The sequence below is a fragment of the Neofelis nebulosa genome, chromosome 10 (genome assembly GCF_028018385.1).
Source record: "Neofelis nebulosa isolate mNeoNeb1 chromosome 10, mNeoNeb1.pri, whole genome shotgun sequence".
NCBI lineage: Eukaryota > Metazoa > Chordata > Mammalia > Carnivora > Felidae > Neofelis > Neofelis nebulosa.
Genome location: NC_080791.1, coordinates 63,609,028 through 63,630,220, shown reverse-complemented (window position 1 = coordinate 63,630,220; position 21,193 = coordinate 63,609,028). Strand labels below are relative to the sequence as shown.

Genomic DNA, 21,193 nt, shown 5'->3' with positions numbered 1-21,193 from the left:
TAATTTGTATTTCCCTGATGATGAGTGATGTTGAGCATCTTTTCATGCATCTGTTAGCCATTTGGATGTCTTCTTTGGCAAAGTGTCTATTCATTTCTTCTGCCCATTTCTCCACTAGATCATTTGTTTTTTGGGTGTTCAGTTTGACAAGTTCTTTATAGATTTTGAATACTAACCCTTTATCTGATATGTCATTTGCAAGTATTTTCTCCCATTCCATTGGTTGCCTTTTAGTTTTGTTGATTGTTTCCTTCATTATACAGAAGTCTGTGTCTTGATGAGGTTCCAATAGTTCATTTTTTCTTTTCTTTCTCTTGCCTCCAGAGACATGTCTAGTAAGAAGTTGCTGCAGCTGAGGTCAAAGAGGTTGCTGCCCGTTTTCTCCTCTAAGATTTTGGTGGTTTCCTATCTCATATTTAGGTCTTTCATCCATTTTGAGTTTATTTTTGTGCATGGTATAAGAAAGTGATCCTGTTTCACTCTTCTGCATGGTGCTGTCCAGTTTTCCCAGCACCATTTGCCGAAGAGACTTTTCCATTGGATATTCTTTCCCGCTCTGTTGAAGATTAGTTGGCCATACATTTGTGGGTCCATTTCTGGGTTCTCTATTTGGCTCCACTGCTCTATGTGTCTATTTTTGTGCCAATATCATACTGCCACTCTTGATGATTACAGCTTGAAGTCTGGAACTGTAATGCCTCCAGCTTTGGTTTTCTTTTTTGACATTACTTTGGCTAATGAGGGTCTTTTCTGGTTCCATACAAAGTTCAGAATTGTTTGTTCTAGTCCTGTGAAGAATACTGGTGTTGTTCTGATAGGGATTGCATTGAATGTGTACATTGCTTTGGGTAATATATACATTTTAACAATATTAGTTCTTCTACTCCTGCATGAGCATGGAATGTTTTTCCACTTCTTTGTGTCTTCTTCAAGTTCTTTCATATGCTTTCTATAGTTTTCAGTGTACAGATCTCTTACCTCTCTGATTACATTTATTCCTAGGTATTTAATGGGTTTTGGTGCAACTGTAAGTGGGATTGAATCCTTAATTTCTCTTTCTGCTGCTTCATTATTGGCATATAGAAATGCAACCAATTTCTGTATTTTGATTTCATGTTCTGCCACTAGCTGAATTCATGTATCAGCTCCAGCAGTTTTTTGATGGAGTCTTTTGGGTTTTCCACACAGAGTATGTCATTTGAGAAGAGTGAAAGTTTGACTTCTTCCTTGCCAATTTGGATGCCTTTTATTTCTTTTTGTTGTCTCATTGCTGAGGCTAGGACTTCTAGTACTATGTTAAACAACAGTGGTGAGACTGGACATTCCTGACCTTAGGAGGAAAGCTCAGTTTTTCCCCACTGAAGATGATATTAGCTGTGGGTCTTTTGTATATGGCCTTTATGATCTAGAGGTATGATCCTTCTATCCCGAATTTCTTGAGGGTTTTTACCAAGAAAGGATGCTGTATTTTTGTCAAATGCTTTTTCTACATCTATTGAAAGGATCATATGTTTCTTATCCTTTCTTTTATTTATGTGTATCATGTTGATTAATTTGCAAATATTGAACCAGTCCTGCATCCCAGAGTAAATCCCACTTAATCATGGTGAAGAACTCTTTTAATGCACTGTTGAATTCAATTTGCTAGTATCTTGATGAGGATTTTTGCATCCAGGTTCATCAGGGATTTGACCTGTAATTCTCTTTTTTAGTGGGGTCTTTGTCTGGTTTTGGAATCAAGGTAAGGCTGGCTTCACAGAATGAGTTTGGAAGCTTTCCTTCCATTTCTTTTTTTTGGAACACTTTGAGAAGAATAGGTATTAAACTGTTCTTTAAATGTCTGGTAGGATTTCCCTGGGAAGCCATCTGGTCCATAACTCTTATTTTGGGGGCCACTTAGAGTATTCTTGATTAACAATTTTTTTCTTCCAACACTTCACATAGGTCATTCCAGTCTCTCCTGGCTGGTAGGGTTTCTTCTGAGAAATCCACTAATAGCCTAATGGGGGTTCCTTTGTAGACTACCATCATTTTTTCACTGGATTTTAGGAGTTGCTCTTTATCTTTGATTTTTGACAGTTTTATAATGTGTCTTGGAGGTCTTTTTGCACTGAGATAATAATCTCTTGGCTTCATAAACTTGGATGTCCAATTCTCTCCTCAGGTGTGGGAAGTTCTTGGCTATTATTCATTTAAATAAACTTTCTGCAACTTTCCCTCTTCTCCTTCTGGAATCCTTATTATTCTGATTTTTTTTTTCTTTTTATAAAATCCTATGCATCATGCAGGTTCCACTCTTTTCTCAATCTTTTTTCTTTAATCTCTACTCATTGGGTTATTTAATTTTCTTGTCCTCTAACTCACTTATTCTGTCTTTCACTTGTTCTACTATTGTGTACATGCTCTCTATTGCATTTTCCATTTCATTCATTAAGTTCCTCAGCTCTACTCTCTAGTCTGTTGAGGGTGTATCACCAGACCATCTCATCCACCAGGGAAGTAAAGCACGAGCACACGTACTAGGACTGAAAGATGGTGAACTATGTCTTTGAAGGGTGAAGCCAAAGGAAACTTGGTGGAGGTCTGTAATGTCTGTAATGGTCTGTAATGGTCCTGATGTGCAAATTGGTTATCTGACCTGTGTATAGGGGCAAAAGACTAATTGAACCATTTAGTAACTGGTTCCCTCCAAAGTTTCCCTCAGGATAGCTGGCATGCTCACACACAAACCTACAAGTTTTATCTAGTAAAGTGAATGACTAGGGTCTTCAACCACAACTATTTCAACCTATTCTCAAACTTCAAATGGCTAAGAAGCCTGCCTTGCTAGCATGGAGCCGGGAGTGGAATGCAAGTGCCTAGTGGGCTACTTTTGGTAAGCAGAAGTAGTGCTACAAGATGAATCAAATGCTTGGTTAAGGTACCCAATGCCAAACCTCATTAGACCCCATAAAAGATATTGGTTGATATAAACAGGATAATGTCAATGGAAGTTGGAACCCACTAAGAAGTATGTAAACACCCACTTGCTGAATGACCTAGCCCTGAAAATGTTGGGAGTGATAGGCCCATACACAGCCATGGCTGGCATTTGGTGATGCATGCAAGAAGGATGGAAGCAAGTGGGGGGCAGGGAACATGGGTTCCCCCCAGGGCCACCACAGCCACTATGCCACAATGAGCAGGAAGGCCACTGTGGTGAGACTTGAAGCCTTGGGCATGGGCCCAGGTGGAGCTGCCACTGGTGCAGATCTTGGTGATAGTAGCAAATATTCAAATGAGAACTTTGAGGGCTGGGGGCACCTGCATGACTCATTGGTTGAGCTTCCAGCTCTTGACCTCAACTCAGGTCATGATTTCATGGTTCGTGGGATCAAGCCCCATGTTGGGCTCTGAGCTGACAGTATGGAGCCTGCTTGTAATTTTCTCTCTCTGCCCCTCCCCTGCTCTCATGTATGCACATGTAAGCACGCTCTCTCCCTCTCTTTCAAAATAAATAAATTTTTTAAAAACTTAGAAAAAAAAAGACTTTGAAGGCTGAAGTGGAGAAAGGTTCCATGTGAACAGCAATTGAACATGGGTTAGTTGGTCCTGAGAGATGGGCAAGCGCCTTTGTGAAAGAACAGGCAATTGCCTCCATTGTCTTCGGCCAATCAAAAGGGAGTCCATTCATATTTTTAAAAAATTCACCTAGAGGAGGATGGGGGCACAGTAGGCTTGTCTCATCCCAGGAATACAACTAGGTAACTATCAAATTATTCTAAATTCCCAAGAAACCAATCTGAAGATTGACAGAACAAACTCCATACCTAAAGGGGGAGAAGAAGCCACATCAAAGAAGGTAGGGAGTGTGGAGACGTGGTTCAGGGGAGAAAAGGATCACAGGTGCTGTGGAGAGTAGGGAGCCATGGTTGTGGAGAAGGGTGAGAGAGGTCAGAACACACAAGGGAACACAAAAAGACAAGATTTCCACAAAGCCATAGGGTGAGAAAATGACAGGGCTGCTTTCTATACATTCTTGCAACCAGTGAGTCTTAAAGCCCAAAGTTTTAAAGGTCAGCAGGCTGGACTGGGATAGAACCCTGAGGGCACTGCCCTGCTCCTGAAGAAAGGTGAGGCAAACAACCTAGGGGAAATGGCCTGGAAACAGTGACCTGAAGAATACCTGGGGCACACAAGGAGGGAGATTATTTTCTCTCCTTGGGGCACATCCCTAAAGGCAACATTCATGAAGAAGCCTCTACAGGGACAAAGGAGCTGGCTGGCACCATTTCCCTCCTCCACCCCTCAGCACAAGCACAGAGCCACCTGCTGGCAGCACGGCACAGACACTGGGGCCTAACTTTCTTACACCAAGCCCCAAACACCTGTGCTCTGGCATGACTGACCTTCTTGGTCAAGCTTGCCTCAGTCCCAGTGCAGCAGGCCCCTCCCCAAGAAGACTAGTACAAACCCCTGTCCATGCCACTCCCTAAAGCCTGAAATTTTAAAAGTTATCAGGCTGGGCTAGAGCTCAGAGGGCACTGTCCTGCTCCTGGAGAGAAGGCAGGTAAACAACATAGGGGCACACAGTGTGGAAACAGTGATTGGAAAAATGCACACGGGGGAATTATTCCTTCTTCTCAGAGTGCTTCCCTAAGAGACAGCATTCATGGAGAAGCTTCTAAGGGGACAAAGAAACTGGCTGGAACCATTTCCCTTCCCTACCCGACAGCATAAACAAAAAGCTAACCTGGGTAGCAGTCCAGCACTGACACTAGCTGCCTAACTTGCTTACATCTAGTCCCACACAACTGTGGTCTGGCGGGACTGCCCTTCTCAATCAAGCTTGACTCAGTCCCAGCACAGTGGGTCCCTACCCCAGAAGACCAATAGAAACCCCTACCAACACATCTCCTAACCACAGAGTTCTGCAGGGTCTCAGTTCTAGTGGAAGTAGTATAAGGTCTCATTTAACAAGCAGACCAGACCCCACCTAGTTAAAACTTGCCACATTCTGACCAAGGAGCAAACATTTTCCTAATCGGGGTAAGGAAACAGACATCCACATCCAGAAGACACAGGGAACTCCTTAAAATCAACAAAACTGGGCAACATCAAGACATATTTTAATTAAATTTGAAAAATAGAGTGATAAAGAAAAAATCCTAAACGCTGCAAGACAAAATAAGTCCTTAATTTACAAGGGGAAATCCATAAGGCTAGCTGCAGATTTCTCAACAGAAACTTAACAAGCCAAAAGGTAGTGGTATGATATATTCAAAGTGCTGAATGGTAAAAATCTTCAGCCAAGAATACACTATCCAGCAAGGCTATCATCAAAACAGAAGAAGAGATAAAGAGTTTCCTAGACCAACAAACACTAAAGGAGTTCATGACCACTAAACCAGCCCTACAAGAAATATTAAAAAGGACTCTTTAGTGCAAAGGAGAGACCAAAACTGACAAAGACAAGAAAGGAACAGAGAAAATACCCAGAAACAATTACAAAGCAAGTAATAAAACTGCACTAAATGCATATCTATCAATAATTACTCCAAATGAAAATGGACTAAACTCTCTAATCAAAAGATATAGGATGTCAAAATGGAAATAAACAAACAAACAAACAAACAAATAAATAAATAAATAAATAAAGAAGACTCATCTATACGCTGCCTACAAGAGACTCATTTTAGACCTAAAGACACCTGCAGCTTGTAAGTAAAGGGATGAAGAAACATTCATAACGCAAATGGGTGTCAAAAAAAAAAAAAAAAGCCAGAGTAGCAATACTTACTTATATAAGGAAAACTAGTTTTAAAACAAAGACTATAACAAGAGATAAAGAAAGGCACTTTATTATGACTAAGAAAACAATTCAACAAGAAGGTATAACAATTGTATGTTTACGCCCCCAACATGAAGCACACAAATACATCAAAAAATTAATAATACACATAAAGAAACTCACTGACAATAATACAACAGTAGGGGACTTTAACACCCCACTTACATCAATGGACATATCATCTAAGTAGAAAAACACTAAGGAAACAATGGCTTTGAATGACACACTGGACCAGAAGGACTTAACAGATATATTCAGAACATTATCTTCAAACAGCAGAATACACATTCTTTTCAAGTACACAGAGGACATTCTCCAGAATACATTACATACTAGGTCACAAATCAGGCCTCAACACATACAAAAAGACTGAAATCATACCATACCGAAACCAGATAAAGACTCCACTAAGAAAGACACCAGGCCAATATCCTTGATGAACATGGATGCGAGCACTGTCAACAAAATACTAGCAAAACAAATCCAACAGTACATTAAACGAATCATTCACCATGTTCAACTAGGACTTATTCCTGGGTTGCAAGAGTAGTTCAACATTCACAAATCAATCAATGTGATACACCATGTTAATTCAAGGAATGACAAGAACCATATGGTCCTTCCAATAGATGCAGAAAAAGCATTTGACAAAATACAACATCCATTCATGATAAAAACTGTCAACAAAGTAGGGTTACAAGAAGCATACCTCAACATAGTAAAGTCTATACATGAAAAACCCACAGCTAATATCATCCTTCATTGGGAAAAACTGAGAGCTTTTTCCTACCATCAAGAACAAGACAGGGATATCAACTGTCACCACTTTCATTCAACATAGTACTAGAAGTCCCAGCCTCAGCAATCAGAAAAAAAAAAAATCAAAAACATCAAAACTGGCAAAGAAGAAGTAAAACTTTCACTGTTTGCAGATGGCATGATACTCTATACAGAAAACCTGAAAGACCCCACCAAAAAGTTACTAGAATTGATACATGAATTCAATAAACTTGCAGACTACAAAATCAGTGTAAAGAAATCTGTTGCATTTCTATACACCAATAATGAGGCAGCAGAAAGAGAAATTAAGGAATCAACCCTATTTACAACGGGACCATAAACCATAAGATACCTACGAATAAGCCTAACTAAAGAGGTAGAAGATCTGTACTTTGAAAACTGTAAGACACACTGATGAAAGAAACTGAAGAGGTCACAAAGATATGGAAAACCGTTCCATGTTCATATGGATTGAAAGAACAAATACTGTTAAAATGTCTGTGTTACCCAAAGCAATGTACACATTTAATGCAACCCCTATCAAAATACTACTAGCATTTTTCAAAGAGCTAGAACAAACAATCCTACAATTTGTATGGAACCATGAAAGACTCTGAATGGCCAAAGCAACCTTGAAAAAGAAAAGCAAGGCTGGAGGCATCACAATTCCAGACTTCAAGTCATATTACAAAATGCAGTTTTCAAGACTGGTACCAAAATAGACACATAGACCAACAGAACAGAATAGAACACTCAGAAATGAACCCACACTCTATAGTCAATTAATCTTCGACAAAGCAGGAAAGAATATCCAATGGGAAAAGGACAGTCTCTTCAACAAGTGGTGTTGGGAAAACTGGACAGCAACTTGCAAAAGAATGAAATTGGACCACTTTCTTACACCATACACAAAAATAAATTCAAATGGATGAAACACCCTGATGTGACACATGAAACCATTCAAATCCTAAAGGAGAACACAGGCAGTAATCTCTTTGACATTGGCCATAGCAACTTCTTACTAGATATGTCTCCTTAGGCAAGGGAAACAAAAGCAAAAATAAACTATTGAGACTTCACTAAGATAAAAAGCTTCTGCATAGCAAAGGAAATAAATCTAAAAGACAACCTACGGAATGGGGGAAGATATATTTGCAAATGATATATCTGATAAAGGGTTAGTATCCAAAATATATGAAGAACCTATAAAACTCAACACTCAACAAATGAATAATCAAATTTAGGGTCGCATGGCTGTATCAGTCGGTAGAGCCTGTGATGCTTGATCTCGGGGTTGTGAGCTTGAGCCCCATGTTGGGTGCAGATTACTTTAAAAAATAAAACAATACTTTAAAAATGAATAATCAAATTTAAAAATGGGCAGAAGACATGAAGACATTTTTCCAAAGAAGACACACAGACAGCCAACATGAAAAGATGCTCAACATAACTCATCATCAGGGAAATACAAATCAAAACCACAATGAGATACCAACTCATACCTGTCAGAATGGCTAAAATCAAAAACACAAGAAATAACAAGTATTGACGAGGATGTGGAGAAAGGGGAACCCTCTTGTACTATCCGTAGAAATGCGAATGGTACAGCCACTCTGGAGACCGGTACGGAGTTTCCTCAAAAAGGTAAAAATAGAACTATCCTATGATCTAGCAATTGCACTAGCTATTTACACAAAAGATACAAAAACGCTAATTCAAAGGGATAAAAGCACCCCTATGTGTATCGCAGCATTATCTACAACAGCCAAATTATGGAAGGAGCTCAAATGTCCATTGACTGACAAATGGATAAAGAAAATGTGGTGTATATATATACAACGGAATATTACTCAACCATAAAAATGAATGAAATCTTGCCAATTGCAAGGATGGTGATGTAACTAGAGAGTATAATGCTAAGTAAAATAAGTCAGAGAAAGTCAAATACCATATGATTTCATTCATGTGTGGAACTTAAGAAACAAAACAAAGGAGCATAGAGCAAAAAGGAGAGAGAGGCAAACAAAGAAACAGATTCTTAATTATAGAGAACAAACTGATGGCCATCAGAGGAGATGGGTGTGGGGATGGGTTAAATAGTTGATGGGGATTAAGTAGTTCACTTGTTGGGACGAGCACCAGGTGATGTATGTAAGTGTTGAATCACTAAATTGTACATCTGAAACTAATATTACACTGTATATTAACTGAAATTTAAATAAAAATTTTTTAATTAAATAAATAATTTATTAAATTTATTTATTTAAATAAATATATATTAAATTATAATAATTATATATAAATATATTAATTATATAAATTAAATATATTTATTAATAAATAATTTATTAAATTTAATAAAATAAGTAAAAATAATATTGAATGTTTATTACTCATCTGTTTCTTAATCTTATAAGTTACAGCTTATAACTTTATTAATTTCAGTAATTTGTAGATTCTTTTGGCTTTTCTATATAAACAATTATTTTCAAATAAACACAATATTTTATTTAAAAAATTATAATAAAATAAGATAAAAATTGTTCAGCTCCAGAATTTCTGCTTGTTTCTTTTTTATGATCTAGTATCTTTGGTAAGTGTCATTTTATTTACGTATCTCCCCCTGATTTCCTTAAATAGTCTTTCTGAGTTTTTGTTGCTCACTGATTTTCTTCAAAACAGGTATTTCAAATTCTTTATCAGGAAGGTCACAAAATTCCATGCCTCTGAACTAGATAATTGAGAATTATTATCTTTTGTTAATGACATGTTAATGACATTTTTCATGTCCTTGTAGTTTTGCTGCTTTGCATCCGAAGTTGGAAGACACTTCCTTAAATCTTTACTAGTTCCCTTCAGTCAGAGTATTCTGTGTATTGGTACTATTATATCTGGGGTTTTCTCTACCTTTGTATGGATACAACTGCTCCATTGTCTTGCTCTCTTTTGTGGCAGAATTATTAATCTTTTAGGTCTTGTCTGGTTGTTACAATTCAGCAGATTGGCTACTGGAAACTTCTCTTTTGTTTTCCAGAAGGTGGTGCTATGGCTCAACTGTATGGTTTCTCTCTTCCTCACAAATCCTGATCTGTTTTGCTCACAGCACTCTAAAAGACTAGCTCTCACCACTGAACTCAGGAGCATGCACAGGAAGTCAGCCACAATGGGAGGTGGGGTGTATTTGTCACCTTAGCACTTGGTCATTGAGGGTGCCCTTGGACCTGCTGGGGAGATCCTTGGGTGAGGTTCTCCCAAGAGGCTCATGGTGGTGGTGGGGGGGGGGGAGGGGGGAGGGACTTCCTGCTGAATTCTTGACTGTAATCAACAGGGACCATGTCCCTTTAAAGTCCTTTGATATTCTTCTTTCCCAATCTCTTCTCCCTTCTCCCAGTCCTGACTTGATACTCTGGGATGAATACCCAAAAATGGATTTCTCCAGCCATGTCCCACACAATTGGGAGTAGATGGGCTATCTACTGTCCTTTAGCCCCACTGGAGAGGTCACTGCCAATGGATAGTTCCAGTCCACCAATGTCAGCAAATTTGTGCAGAAATCTCCCATCAAGAGGGCTGGATTTCTGCAAATTCTTTCATCTGTGAGTATCTGCCCAGGACACCACATTCCAGGTTTTTTCCTGAATGTGGCCAGGGGGCTGGGGCAGACTTGCTGGTTTTGCTGGTTCCATGGCCCATACTGAGGTCTTCTGCCTATTACCAGATTCACAGGAGGATGAGACTACTCCCATGTCCCTTGGCCTATGGTGCTGTATCTCACAACTCCCACTGAGGCACTTTTGTTCACAGATGGATGTCTAATAAGTTGTTTTAAAAGGGAGCCAAAAAAGAGAAACATCTTATACCACCATGATGCTGATATCTGCAAGTGAGTTAAAGGACAGGACAGTAAATAAATATCATAAAATGGCCTAAGAAGAAGTGACAGAAAGACAGGAAAGAAACCACTCAACACAGGTTTGACAGAAACTTAAGAGAGGAAATATAATTGGTGGTGCCACTCTTGTTTTTTGTTTGCTATTGAATATTTTTTTTAAATTTTTTTCTTTTTGTTTTCAAGTTTTTATTTAAATTCAAGTTAGTTAAGATACAGTGTAATATTAGTTTCAGGTATAGAATTTAGTGATTCATCACTTACATACAACACCCAGTGCTCATCACAGCAAGTGGTCTCCTTACTCTCCATCACTCATTTAACCCTTCCCTCTACCCACCTCCCCTCCAGTAATTCTGTTGGATCTCTGTAGTTAAGAGTCTGTTTCATGGTTTGCCTGTCTTTTTCCCCCTATGTCCATCTGTTTTGTTTCTTAAATTCCCATATGAATGAAATCATATGGTATTTGTCCTTCTCTAACTTATTTCACTTAGCATAATACTCTAACTCCATCCACATCATTGCAAATGGCAAGATTCCATCTTTTTTTCTTTTTGTTTTCTTTATTTTCTTTTTTTTTTTTTTGTGGCCACTCTTGGTTTTATTTTATTTTATTTTTTTAACATTTATTTATTTTTGAGACAGGGAGAGACAGCATAAACGGGTGAGGGTCAGAGAGAGAGGGAGACACAGAATCAGAAACAGGCTCCAGGCTCTGAGCTGTCAGCACAGAGCCTGATGCGGGGCTGAACTCATGGACCGCGAGATCATGACCTGAGCCAAAGTCGGATGCTTAACCGACTGAGCCACCCAAGTGCCCCAGCCACTCTTGGTTTTAAAACAAACATCAGTCTATCAAACTCATGCATATTTCCAAACTCCAACCCTCAGCTTAATGCTCTCCATGTAATCAATTCTGTGTAATAGGAAATGCCAAAAGCCAGGCTTCAAGGTGCAACTCACCCTGGTAACTAAAAGGCAATCCATGTTGAGAACACCCACAGGATGTCTTGCCAAAAGAAGAAGAAGAAGAAGAAGAAGAAGAAGAAGAAGAAGAAGAAGAAGAAGAAGAAGAAGAAGGAGGAGGAGGAGGAGGAGGAGGAGGAGGAGGAGGAGGAGGAGGAGGAGGAGGAGGAGAAGGAGAAGGAGAAGAAGAAGTTGTTCTAACAAAATATATTCATTGGAACAATGAAAGGAGGAAATGAGAAAGCCTTGGAGACTTGGATCTTTAGTACATTCACCCTTTGGCTATGTGACTTCTAAGGTCATAACACAGGCTAACTGAGTGTCTTTTCTTCCCACAGCCATGGCCACAGCGAGGTCCACCCCTGATGAGCCCTTGCTCAGAGGCAAAAGAACACATGATCTCCAGGAGATGTTGACAGAAGTAGGACTGGCACTCGAGTACTGGTTGCCCAAGTTGCAGGAACACCTAGGTGTGACTTGTACCCAGGCCTTACAACACCTGGAAGAAAAAGACCTCCAGAAGCTGAAATCTCAAGCACGACATTCCTGGGAGAAAAAAGCCCTGGAGATGCTTCTTAACATGTCACACTCAAATAGTCTTTCAGAGTTACAGGAGTCTCGGCTGGAGATGATGAAGAAAATGCAGAAGCATGCAGAGCAGACACTGCAAGAGCTAAGAGACTTGCTGTCAGAAGGGAGGCAGCAAGAGGAAGAAGCAGTGAGGAAAAAACAGGCAGAGCTGAGGCAGGCAATCGGGATCCCTGACGAATACTGGCCACCTCCCCAAAAGTCCCTACAAGAAGTCATAGAAAACAGTCAGAAACAACTCAACCTCATGGAGGGGACATTGTCTCACAGGCAGAACCTCCCAGATGGAGATCTGGTGAGATGGGCATCTGGAGGGTTGGCTCTGCAGGGAATTTACAAAACTAGCGATGAAAGGGGTTTGATAGAGAAGAGAGAGGAGCTACTCAGTGTCCCAAAGAACTTCTCACTCTTTGGCCCTGAGCAGGGCACACGGATGGAAACAAGAGAATTTACATCTTCTCAAGCAGAATCCACATTCACCCAGACTATAGAGAAGCTGGGCTTCAGTGCAACTGCCTCAGCCAAAGGTAAAGGTTGGGGATTTAGCCTGAAAGCGAGTGTACATCACAGCATACATTCAGAATCTAAGAAAACCCAACAATCACATTCTGAGCACTCTTATTTTTGCTCAACCAGGTTCAGCTACATCCCGCTGGCTTCCTGCCACTTTCCCACTGATCAGCTCCAGTTATCCAAGGCTGCTGTCCAGGAACTAAAATGCATTGAAGACCTTCTGGGTCAGTCTGCAGGCTCAGACAGACTCCTTTTGCTAAAGTCCAGGACTAAAGCCTTCTTCCACAGGTTTGGCTCTCATGCTAACCAGGGCCCTCTGCACTTGGGAGGAATCTACTGGTGGAAAGCCATTTCAGAGGGTTTCCAAAGTGAACAGCTGGCAGAAGTGAAACAGCAGTCAGCCAAGGCCCTGGATATTTACATAAGGGGCAGCTACAGTGGCTTTGGAATTAAAGTTGCTACAGACGTGGCTGTGACAGACTCTCATTCAAAAGAAGACTCTCAGAGCAAAAGCTCCCAAAATCTCCAAACCAAAATCCAATTATCTATGGCCCAGACAGGTGGCCCACCAGAAGCAAATGACCTTTTCCAGTGGAAAGCTGGCCTAGTTGCCAGTAATCGAACCTGGTGTGTCATTGACCGGGGAATTCAACTGGTGCCCGTCTGGGACATCATCCTCTCCAGCCACAGAAGTGATTTTAAAGATCCTCTTCAGGTAGCTATGTGCCTGAAAGACAGCTACACTGCTCTGACTGGCCTCACTACCCAGATCCAGAGTGGAGAAGAATTACTCAGTGTTGTGAAGAAGGCCAGGGTTTTCCTAGAGGATGTGAAATCCTGGGAGGTATCTGACCCTGAAGAGCAGCTTAAAAAACTGATAAGTTTCATGCAAATGTTGAGTCAAAAACTAAAAAGTTATGACACTTGGATTCACATATGCCTGACAGATAGAGATCTGCAGAATTTTCTGGTAAACACTGTCAACTTTTGCAAAAGGTATTCCATTTATGAAACAAAATTTATTAAATCTCAGTTGCGCAGCCTTTTGGATCCTCACATCTATAGCGTGACAAACTTTCCTCAGGCTCATTCCATCATGCAGTGGATCTTCAGGTCAGAGTCAGAGCAGGAGTATATCAACATCTCCCAATTTTCTGAATTAATTAAAATCTTTCAAAAAACCAAAAATGACTTCATGGAAGTGAAGATTAAGTCCAAGTCCCCAGAAATAGTGGAGGAAGCACAAAGAAAGGCCACGTATGAGGTCAGCCTGTCTCTTCGATGCTTCTTGAATTACCTCCAAGAAACAGAGCAGCCAGACATACAGCTCTTGCTACTTTCCATTGCAACTGGCGCAGGTTACCACATGGTAAATAAGACTTTTCAGTATCTCCTGGGGTGTGATGAGTTAGACTTTCTAGTGCATGAAATGCAAACTGCCCAAGACAAATACCAGGAGCTCAAAAATATTTGCAGCCACAGGGCTCAGGCATTCCTGGTGCTCACAGGTCTGACAGCCACTGTTGGAGTTACAGCTGTTTCTCCAAAGGAGAAAACACAACGTTTGACATTTATAAGACAGTACATGGGACAATCATTGACTAAAGAAGTTGTAGATGTCCTCACCAAACCTGGAGCAGATCATGACTGGGTAAACCTAGAGAAAGACTTGAGTCTGCTCATTGATGGGAATTATGAAGCCACCACCCTTTCATTGAAAATGGATGAAGTGAGAAAACATTTGCAAAGTATCTTCCATGAAAAGGAACTGCCTCATGAACCACATGATAATGAAAACAACAAATGGGAGGCCACAGAAAATGGAGCTTTCTTAGAATTGCTCCAGCGTCTAGGCCTAGAACACTACTACCCAAAGAGGATGAGCAGAGCTAATTTCCATCTGATCTACAAGACTTCTGTGTACAACACCCAGCCCAGCTCTGAACGGGAGCTTCCCTTCTACTTCCTACAGAAGCTACTGATGTTGGATTATGGGCTGAGATATCTGGTCTTCAAAGATGATGGAAACACAGAGAATCAAGTCTATCTAAGTGCCTCAAAACAGAAAAATGAGGTTTTTGATCCATATGATGATTTTTTTGAAGACAATGATAGTCCCACTAATCCTTCAGATACTAATTCCAGACCCCATATTCACCCTATGGATATTCAGATGGCAATTCTTCACTGTGCTGATGATTTTGCTAGACAATATATTCTGGCCAAACTTTCCATTTGCCAGTTTGCCCTCCCTCTTCTTATACCTAATCCTTGCAATTCTCAAATTGAATTCTCTCTTTGGTCTCTCAGTCAAATTAGGAGAAGCTGGCAGCAAGCAAGGAAATCAACAAAAGAGGCAAAGAACAATTACAAGAATCAGCAAATGTGTCGTGTCTCTACCCCCATTGTGTCCTTTGTTAGGGTTGGAAATGGCTTCTCTGCTTCCAAATCTCAGATTATGAACTGTATTCTCAGTAAACGTAAACATGATATCTTTTTTCATCGCCATTGCAGAGGGAGTAGCAAAGACTGTCTCTTGATGGGGGGTGTAGTGGAAATCTGCTGGTTCTGTCCTGGGGGTGAAGATGAGGACAGATTTGACAACTGTCTGACCTTCACCAATCTTCATGGAGATGCCAAGGAACATGAGAAGCAACTCACCTTCCTGCAGGAGATCTCTTCTCTCATTGTAGTCCTCATGGCAACTTCTGATGGCAATCGAGAAAACCGAAAAATTATCCGTGGCCTGTGTGAGCTATCCAAACCTTTGATCTGTCTGCTTGATGACAAAGAAAAAACCACAGCCAGTAATTCTGGCCAAAAAGTGAGAATTGGGATCAGGAACAGAAATGAGGCAGAATTAACAGAGGAGCTCAAAACTACAATCAGACATCTGCTAGAGCTCTCTGACACTACTTTTAGCTTAGAGGACTGTGCCCAGATTGCTCGTAAGCAAGGATTCCTTATTGATGAAGACCAGAGAGACTGCAAGGAAGCCAAAGAAAAGGCAGAGGTTCTCATGGCCCTATTAGGAGAAATGCAGATATCTCAGATGAAGGAAAACTTACTACCCCTTCAGGGACACCTGTGGCATCTTTGGTGTAAAAAGGACAAAGAACTCTATCATCTGAGAGAAAAGGGAAATCGGAGCATTGAACAACACAAGAGTGAGATTGAGGCAGAAAAACAAATAATACGCCAGCAACAATTGACCAGAGCCTTTCCTCTCAATGAGTTAATGCAATCTGTCCTTGAAATTATCCAAAACCATTCAGAAACTCATACCAAACTCTACTTCTTACAATGGCTGAGTGTGTCTTTGGACAACCTGACTGCAGGACACTTGGAAAAACTGAATGAAAAGAAAAAGGCTTTGTGGTCACTGGTACAAACAGAAAAGAAAAAAGCACCAAAGAACACCTCCCTGAAACACTGGCAAAATGAGATAGAAGCTATTTCTACAGAGATTACTGACTGCACCTTGGGAATTGAACAACTTCTCAGAGAAATAGGCCAGATCTATGAAGTTCTGGAAGAAACTTTCCCCACAAAAGATAACCTTTTTCTCTCCCTTCCCCAGATTGCTGCAGATCTAATGATATCTGGTCTTCCCATTGAGCTGATGGATGGGGATGCTTCATATGTGCCTCTAAAGTGGGTAGCAGCTATTTTTGACAAGGTCTCTGAGAAACTTGGAGACAAACGACTGTTTGTTCTCTCTATCCTTGGCCTGCAGAGCTCAGGGAAGTCCACCCTGCTGAATGCCCTTTTTGGGCTGCAGTTCACTGTCAGTGCTGGGAGGTGTACCCGGGGTGCCTACATGCAGCTCCTGAAGGTGGAGGAGACATTCACAGAGGAACTGGGCTTTGACTTTGTGCTTGTTGTGGACACAGAAGGACTTCGGGCCCCAGAACTCAGCAGCAAATCCCAGAATCGTGACAATGAGCTGGCAACCTTTGTTATTGGACTTGGAAACTTGACTCTGATTAACATTTTTGTGGAAAATCCATCAGAAATGCAAGATATTCTACAAATAGCTGTCCAAGCCTTTCTGAGGATGAAACAAGTAAAAATCTCTCCTAGCTGCCTTTTTGTCCATCAGAATGTGGGGGAAGTTACAGCTAAAGACCAAACTATGGAAGGACGAAGGCGGCTAGAGCAGAGATTAGATGAAATGGCAGCAAAAGCAGCTGAACAAGAACAGTATTCAGATGTAACCCGATTTAGTGATGTCATTAAGTTTGATGTCAATACTCATGTCTACTACTTTGCTCACCTCTGGGATGGCAATCCTCCAATGGCCCCTCCCAATCCTCGCTACAGCCACAATGTCCAGGAACTGAAGAGTAGAATTCTTCTGACAGCCAAACAGGAATCTAGGGGAGGCATCATGAAGATATCAGATGTAAAATTCCGAGTCCAAGATTTGTGGAGAGCCCTGGTCAATGAGAACTTTATTTTCAGTTTCAGGAACACACGAGAAGTCATGGCCATGAGCAAATTGGAAACAATGTATAACTACTGGACCTGGGAGCTGAGGAGTCATGTGCTGGGCTTGCAGAACCAGCTAATCAACCAGATTCAGAATGGGAAAATCCAAACATTCAGAAAAAGCACATTTAAGGCGCCAGTCACAGAAAAATATGAAGCCATCAAGCAAGAACTTGAAAAATATTTTAATGAAGATCCAGATAGTGAAATACTGGTTCAGTGGAAAGCAAATTTTGAAAATAGGCTAATGATCCTTACAGAGGCACTTATTTTAGAAAGCCAAAAAAAAGCTGATGAACTTATTAGTTTTAAGAAAAGTCAAGAAAAACTGGACAGCAAAAAGTCAGGTTATGAAAAGGAATTATTAGAAAAAAGCCGAAGGTCGGCTTTAACTGTCAAAGGCACAGAATTGAGTGAGGAAGAGATACATGAGAAGTTCAATCAACTTTGGGACAAATGGGTCTATGCTGTGTCCTCAACTCTCCCTCCAGTCACAGAGCCTAACATTGATGTGGATTCTGAAAACATCCTTTTGGAGTATTTCAAAAAGGAGAGAAATATTGTAGACACACTGAAGGAAAATCCTGGAGAAAAGTTTCAAATCAAATATGACAAACATGTCAAAATGAACATGAAATATTACATAATTACAAGGACATTAGAGGGCTATGATAAAATGTCCATAGATAAGACTACTGACCACATTATTTCAAGATATACTGAAACTATTAAGAATATTTGGACACAACAGTGTGATTACAATCCAAATTATTTCCATGAAATCCTGAGAATAATAGATGAGGAAGTGAAATCTGCAAACACTGAGGGAAGATACACATTTACAAGTAAATATGAAATTGATTTATCTTTTTGTTTATTCCAAAAAGCATCAGAGACTTTTAAGAAGATGCACAGGGCATTCAAGAGAGCAAATGATCCTGTAAACTATCTGGAAAGTAAGAAAGAGGATTTCTTCATGAGTTTTAAGATATCTTGTCAAGGAGCAACTTCAGTCAAAACATTTGTTGATTTTCTGTGGCACAAACTCACTCCTGCTGTCTCTACCACCATATGGGAAAAAATGGTCCTCAAAATTGCTGGGGACATGCGAGCTAACTGCCCAGCATTCAACGGAAACAAGTCTAACCTGGAGAAACATATTCTCATCTCTCTGGCAGAAGAAGAAAATTTTGATAATTACTGGGATTACCTTCATAATTCAGAATCATTTTTTAGGAATTACATTCAAAACCATATTAAAACATATTGTTCAGACAAAGGAAGTGAAAAAATAAAGACTTTTTTAAAAACAACTTTAGATGATATCAAGACTGCCATCCTCTCAGCTATTCATAAATCCACAGTAATAGCCAAAGATAAAAGCAGCACTGTGTCTGGGTGGTTGGATTTGTTCTGTGATCACCTGGGGAGTAATGTGATCTTTCCAAGAAAAGACTTGATAAGCATTGAACACCAAGAGATAAAAGATATTGAGTTTCTCAAAGAAGCTATGAGTGAAGCTTTGGATCCCACAATGAAGAGAGTAGAAGAGAACTATTTGAATATGTCTGAACAAGAAATGATTCTGGCAGTTCAGAAAATGCTCTCTGAACATCTCTCTGGCTGCTGGAAACAGTGTCCCTGCTGTGGAGCAATTTGTACAAACACAATCCCTAAACATGAAGGAGACCACAGTGTTCCCTTCCACCGTCCTCACGCTGTTAGTGGAGGGTATTTTTACAAAACAGACAATTTTGTCATTGATTGCTGTACTAATTTGGTAGCAAGTGATCTTCTATTGGTTTTGAGAGATGACTGGAAAGTCCCATATAAGAACTATCGACAGGCAGGAGGGGAGTATGCCATGTGGAGCATCACCCCAGACTCATCTACCCAGCCATACTGGAAATGGTTTGTCTCTCACTTCAGATTAAAGCTAGAAGAAAAATATCAGAAAAAATTTATAAATAAAGGTAAAATCCCTGATGCATGGGACAATATAAAAAAGCAGGATGTGCTCGATGACTTGAAAAAACAGTAAAACTCAATGAACCCCAATACTCAGACAATCCTAAAATACCTCCTCCTCACAGTAAGAATCCTCATTATTACCTTTTTTCAAATGAAAAATCTAAAAATCAATCAATTAACTTTAAGTCTTGTGAAAAGACTTCATTTTTCATTGCCTCAATTCCTTCTGGCTCAAAAACATATTTCTAAAATATACGAACATATGATAAAATCAAATAAGACCCATTTAAAATATCTACTGTACATTTTAAACTATTCAGAATGTTTTTATTTTGAAATATATAATGTTATATAAAGTTTCAGAGAAAGTCATTTTCATAGGAGGAAAACAAAATCATTGGAGACTACTACAAATTTACAAATTTCTATAGAATAAATATATGGATATTTCATACAATATTGACTGGAAGCTACCAAAAGCCTTTTTTTCTTTAATCCTCTGAAACTGTGAGAAAAAGTTACTAATCCTCAAATGGAAAAACATTCATGGAAAATTCATGATCCCCAAGCATAGCAATATTTAGGCATATTCTGTTCTGGAGAGGAATAAAACAGAGACTTTACCAGAATAAAGTCTGCATCAATTCAAGAAATGTTATCAAGCAAATATAGAAAACAGAAATCAAATAACTGTTCTTCTCATTTAATCCTCACCCTCTTCTTCCCTGGCATCTTGCCTATATATGTTAAAAAAAGGAGGGGGGGGAGGGTCACAAGAGCTTAGGTATTCAAAGCTTGGTGCTATATACAAATCTAAGATAAACTGGCTTTTGGAACATAATTTATGACCAGGTAACATAATTTATGACCAGCTAAAAAGGGCCATTTTAATTGAAGCTGTGGATAGGGTCAAATCTGATTAAGCCAATGATTATTTTTTTTAAAAAAACTATTTCTTTAAGAATAAAATATCAACTATTCCTTTAAGAATAAAATATCAAAAACTATACAGTTTTTTGGTTCTAATATTTTAATAAGTAATTCTTTTTATACATTCAAGTATAAGGAAATACTCATCTCCACATTAGGTGATAAGTAACTTTTCATACTGTTTAAGTCATAGGGTCATGATCAGAATAAAAATGACAATCACTCTGAAGCTAATCAAGGACGTGAGAGGGGAAAGAAATAGCCATTCTACAAACCTACACCTTCTAAAACAATGACTTACACTAGGTTCTCAAAGCTGATGATCTAAAGGAATCCTGATACAAAGAAGAAAATTTATGTCGGACATAAGGGCATCCATTGGCTTCTATTTAAGACACACTATCAACCCCTCCATAGCCAGTGAAAACAAACAGCACAGGGAACCAGAGTCAAAGGACTGGAATCTTTAAAGTTAGGAGATAGGAGTAATGACTCTGCTGTTTTATTACTCAAAAAGTTTTCCAGAATACTATCAGTTTCAGGTAAAATGACCCATGTCTCCAAAAGAAATCCTGGAACAGAAAAATTATAAAGGATAAAGGAAACAGGTATTCTTGAACAGCACAATTTTCCTTTTGTTCTCTGGAAAATAATCGCTTTAAGAGTTGGAAGGACCTACCAATATGATTAAGTTGAAATGGTGATGGAAACAGAATCCCTGCATGGTTCTTGTCTCGCAAATCACTGCATCCTCAAAAACTGCAATGTTCAGTTAACATTTGCTGAATGTTTTTTGTATTTGTTTAATGAATCCAAAATCACCTTTAAGAAGTATTACATGTCATGTATTAACTTTGATTTTCAAGCCAAAATTGTGTGTAAATAAAGATCTTTGACAAATTCCTCAGGCATTTAAGCAGTATGATTATTCAATGAGATTCAGACACTATGCTCAAGAAATCCCAGATAAACTGGCAAGAAGTAAATTGGGATAGAGAAAAGATGACTGTATAGGAATGGAGTTTTCTATGATAGTAATGGAGAGTGTAAAAATCAATTTTTATTTTTTTTCCCCTTGCCTCAAAATTGTAATTCCCTTGAATCATTCTAACCCTTTAGTAAGGTCTGGGAGTGTTGTGGTACATGAGTGAACAAGGAAGGGAAGGAAAGTGTGTGTATCACCATTGATATTATCATGATAATTATTAATACTGCTATCTTTGTAGCAGTGGTAC

General features: G+C 39.5%; 1 protein-coding gene across 2 annotated transcripts in view; it reads left to right on the top strand.

The window, feature by feature from the left end:
• The window catches only part of LOC131487408 (interferon-induced very large GTPase 1-like), a 56,623-nt gene extending 35,754 nt beyond the window's left edge, over positions 1-20,869 (top strand). For both annotated transcript variants that reach the window (XM_058688086.1, XM_058688087.1), the window contains one exon: positions 11,804-20,869. In XM_058688086.1, the coding sequence (XP_058544069.1) occupies positions 11,806-19,098 (7,293 nt within the window). In that variant the 5' untranslated portion in view covers positions 11,804-11,805 and the 3' untranslated portion in view covers positions 19,099-20,869. The remainder of the gene's footprint in view (positions 1-11,803) is intronic.
• Positions 20,870-21,193: the final 324 nt, after the last annotated feature.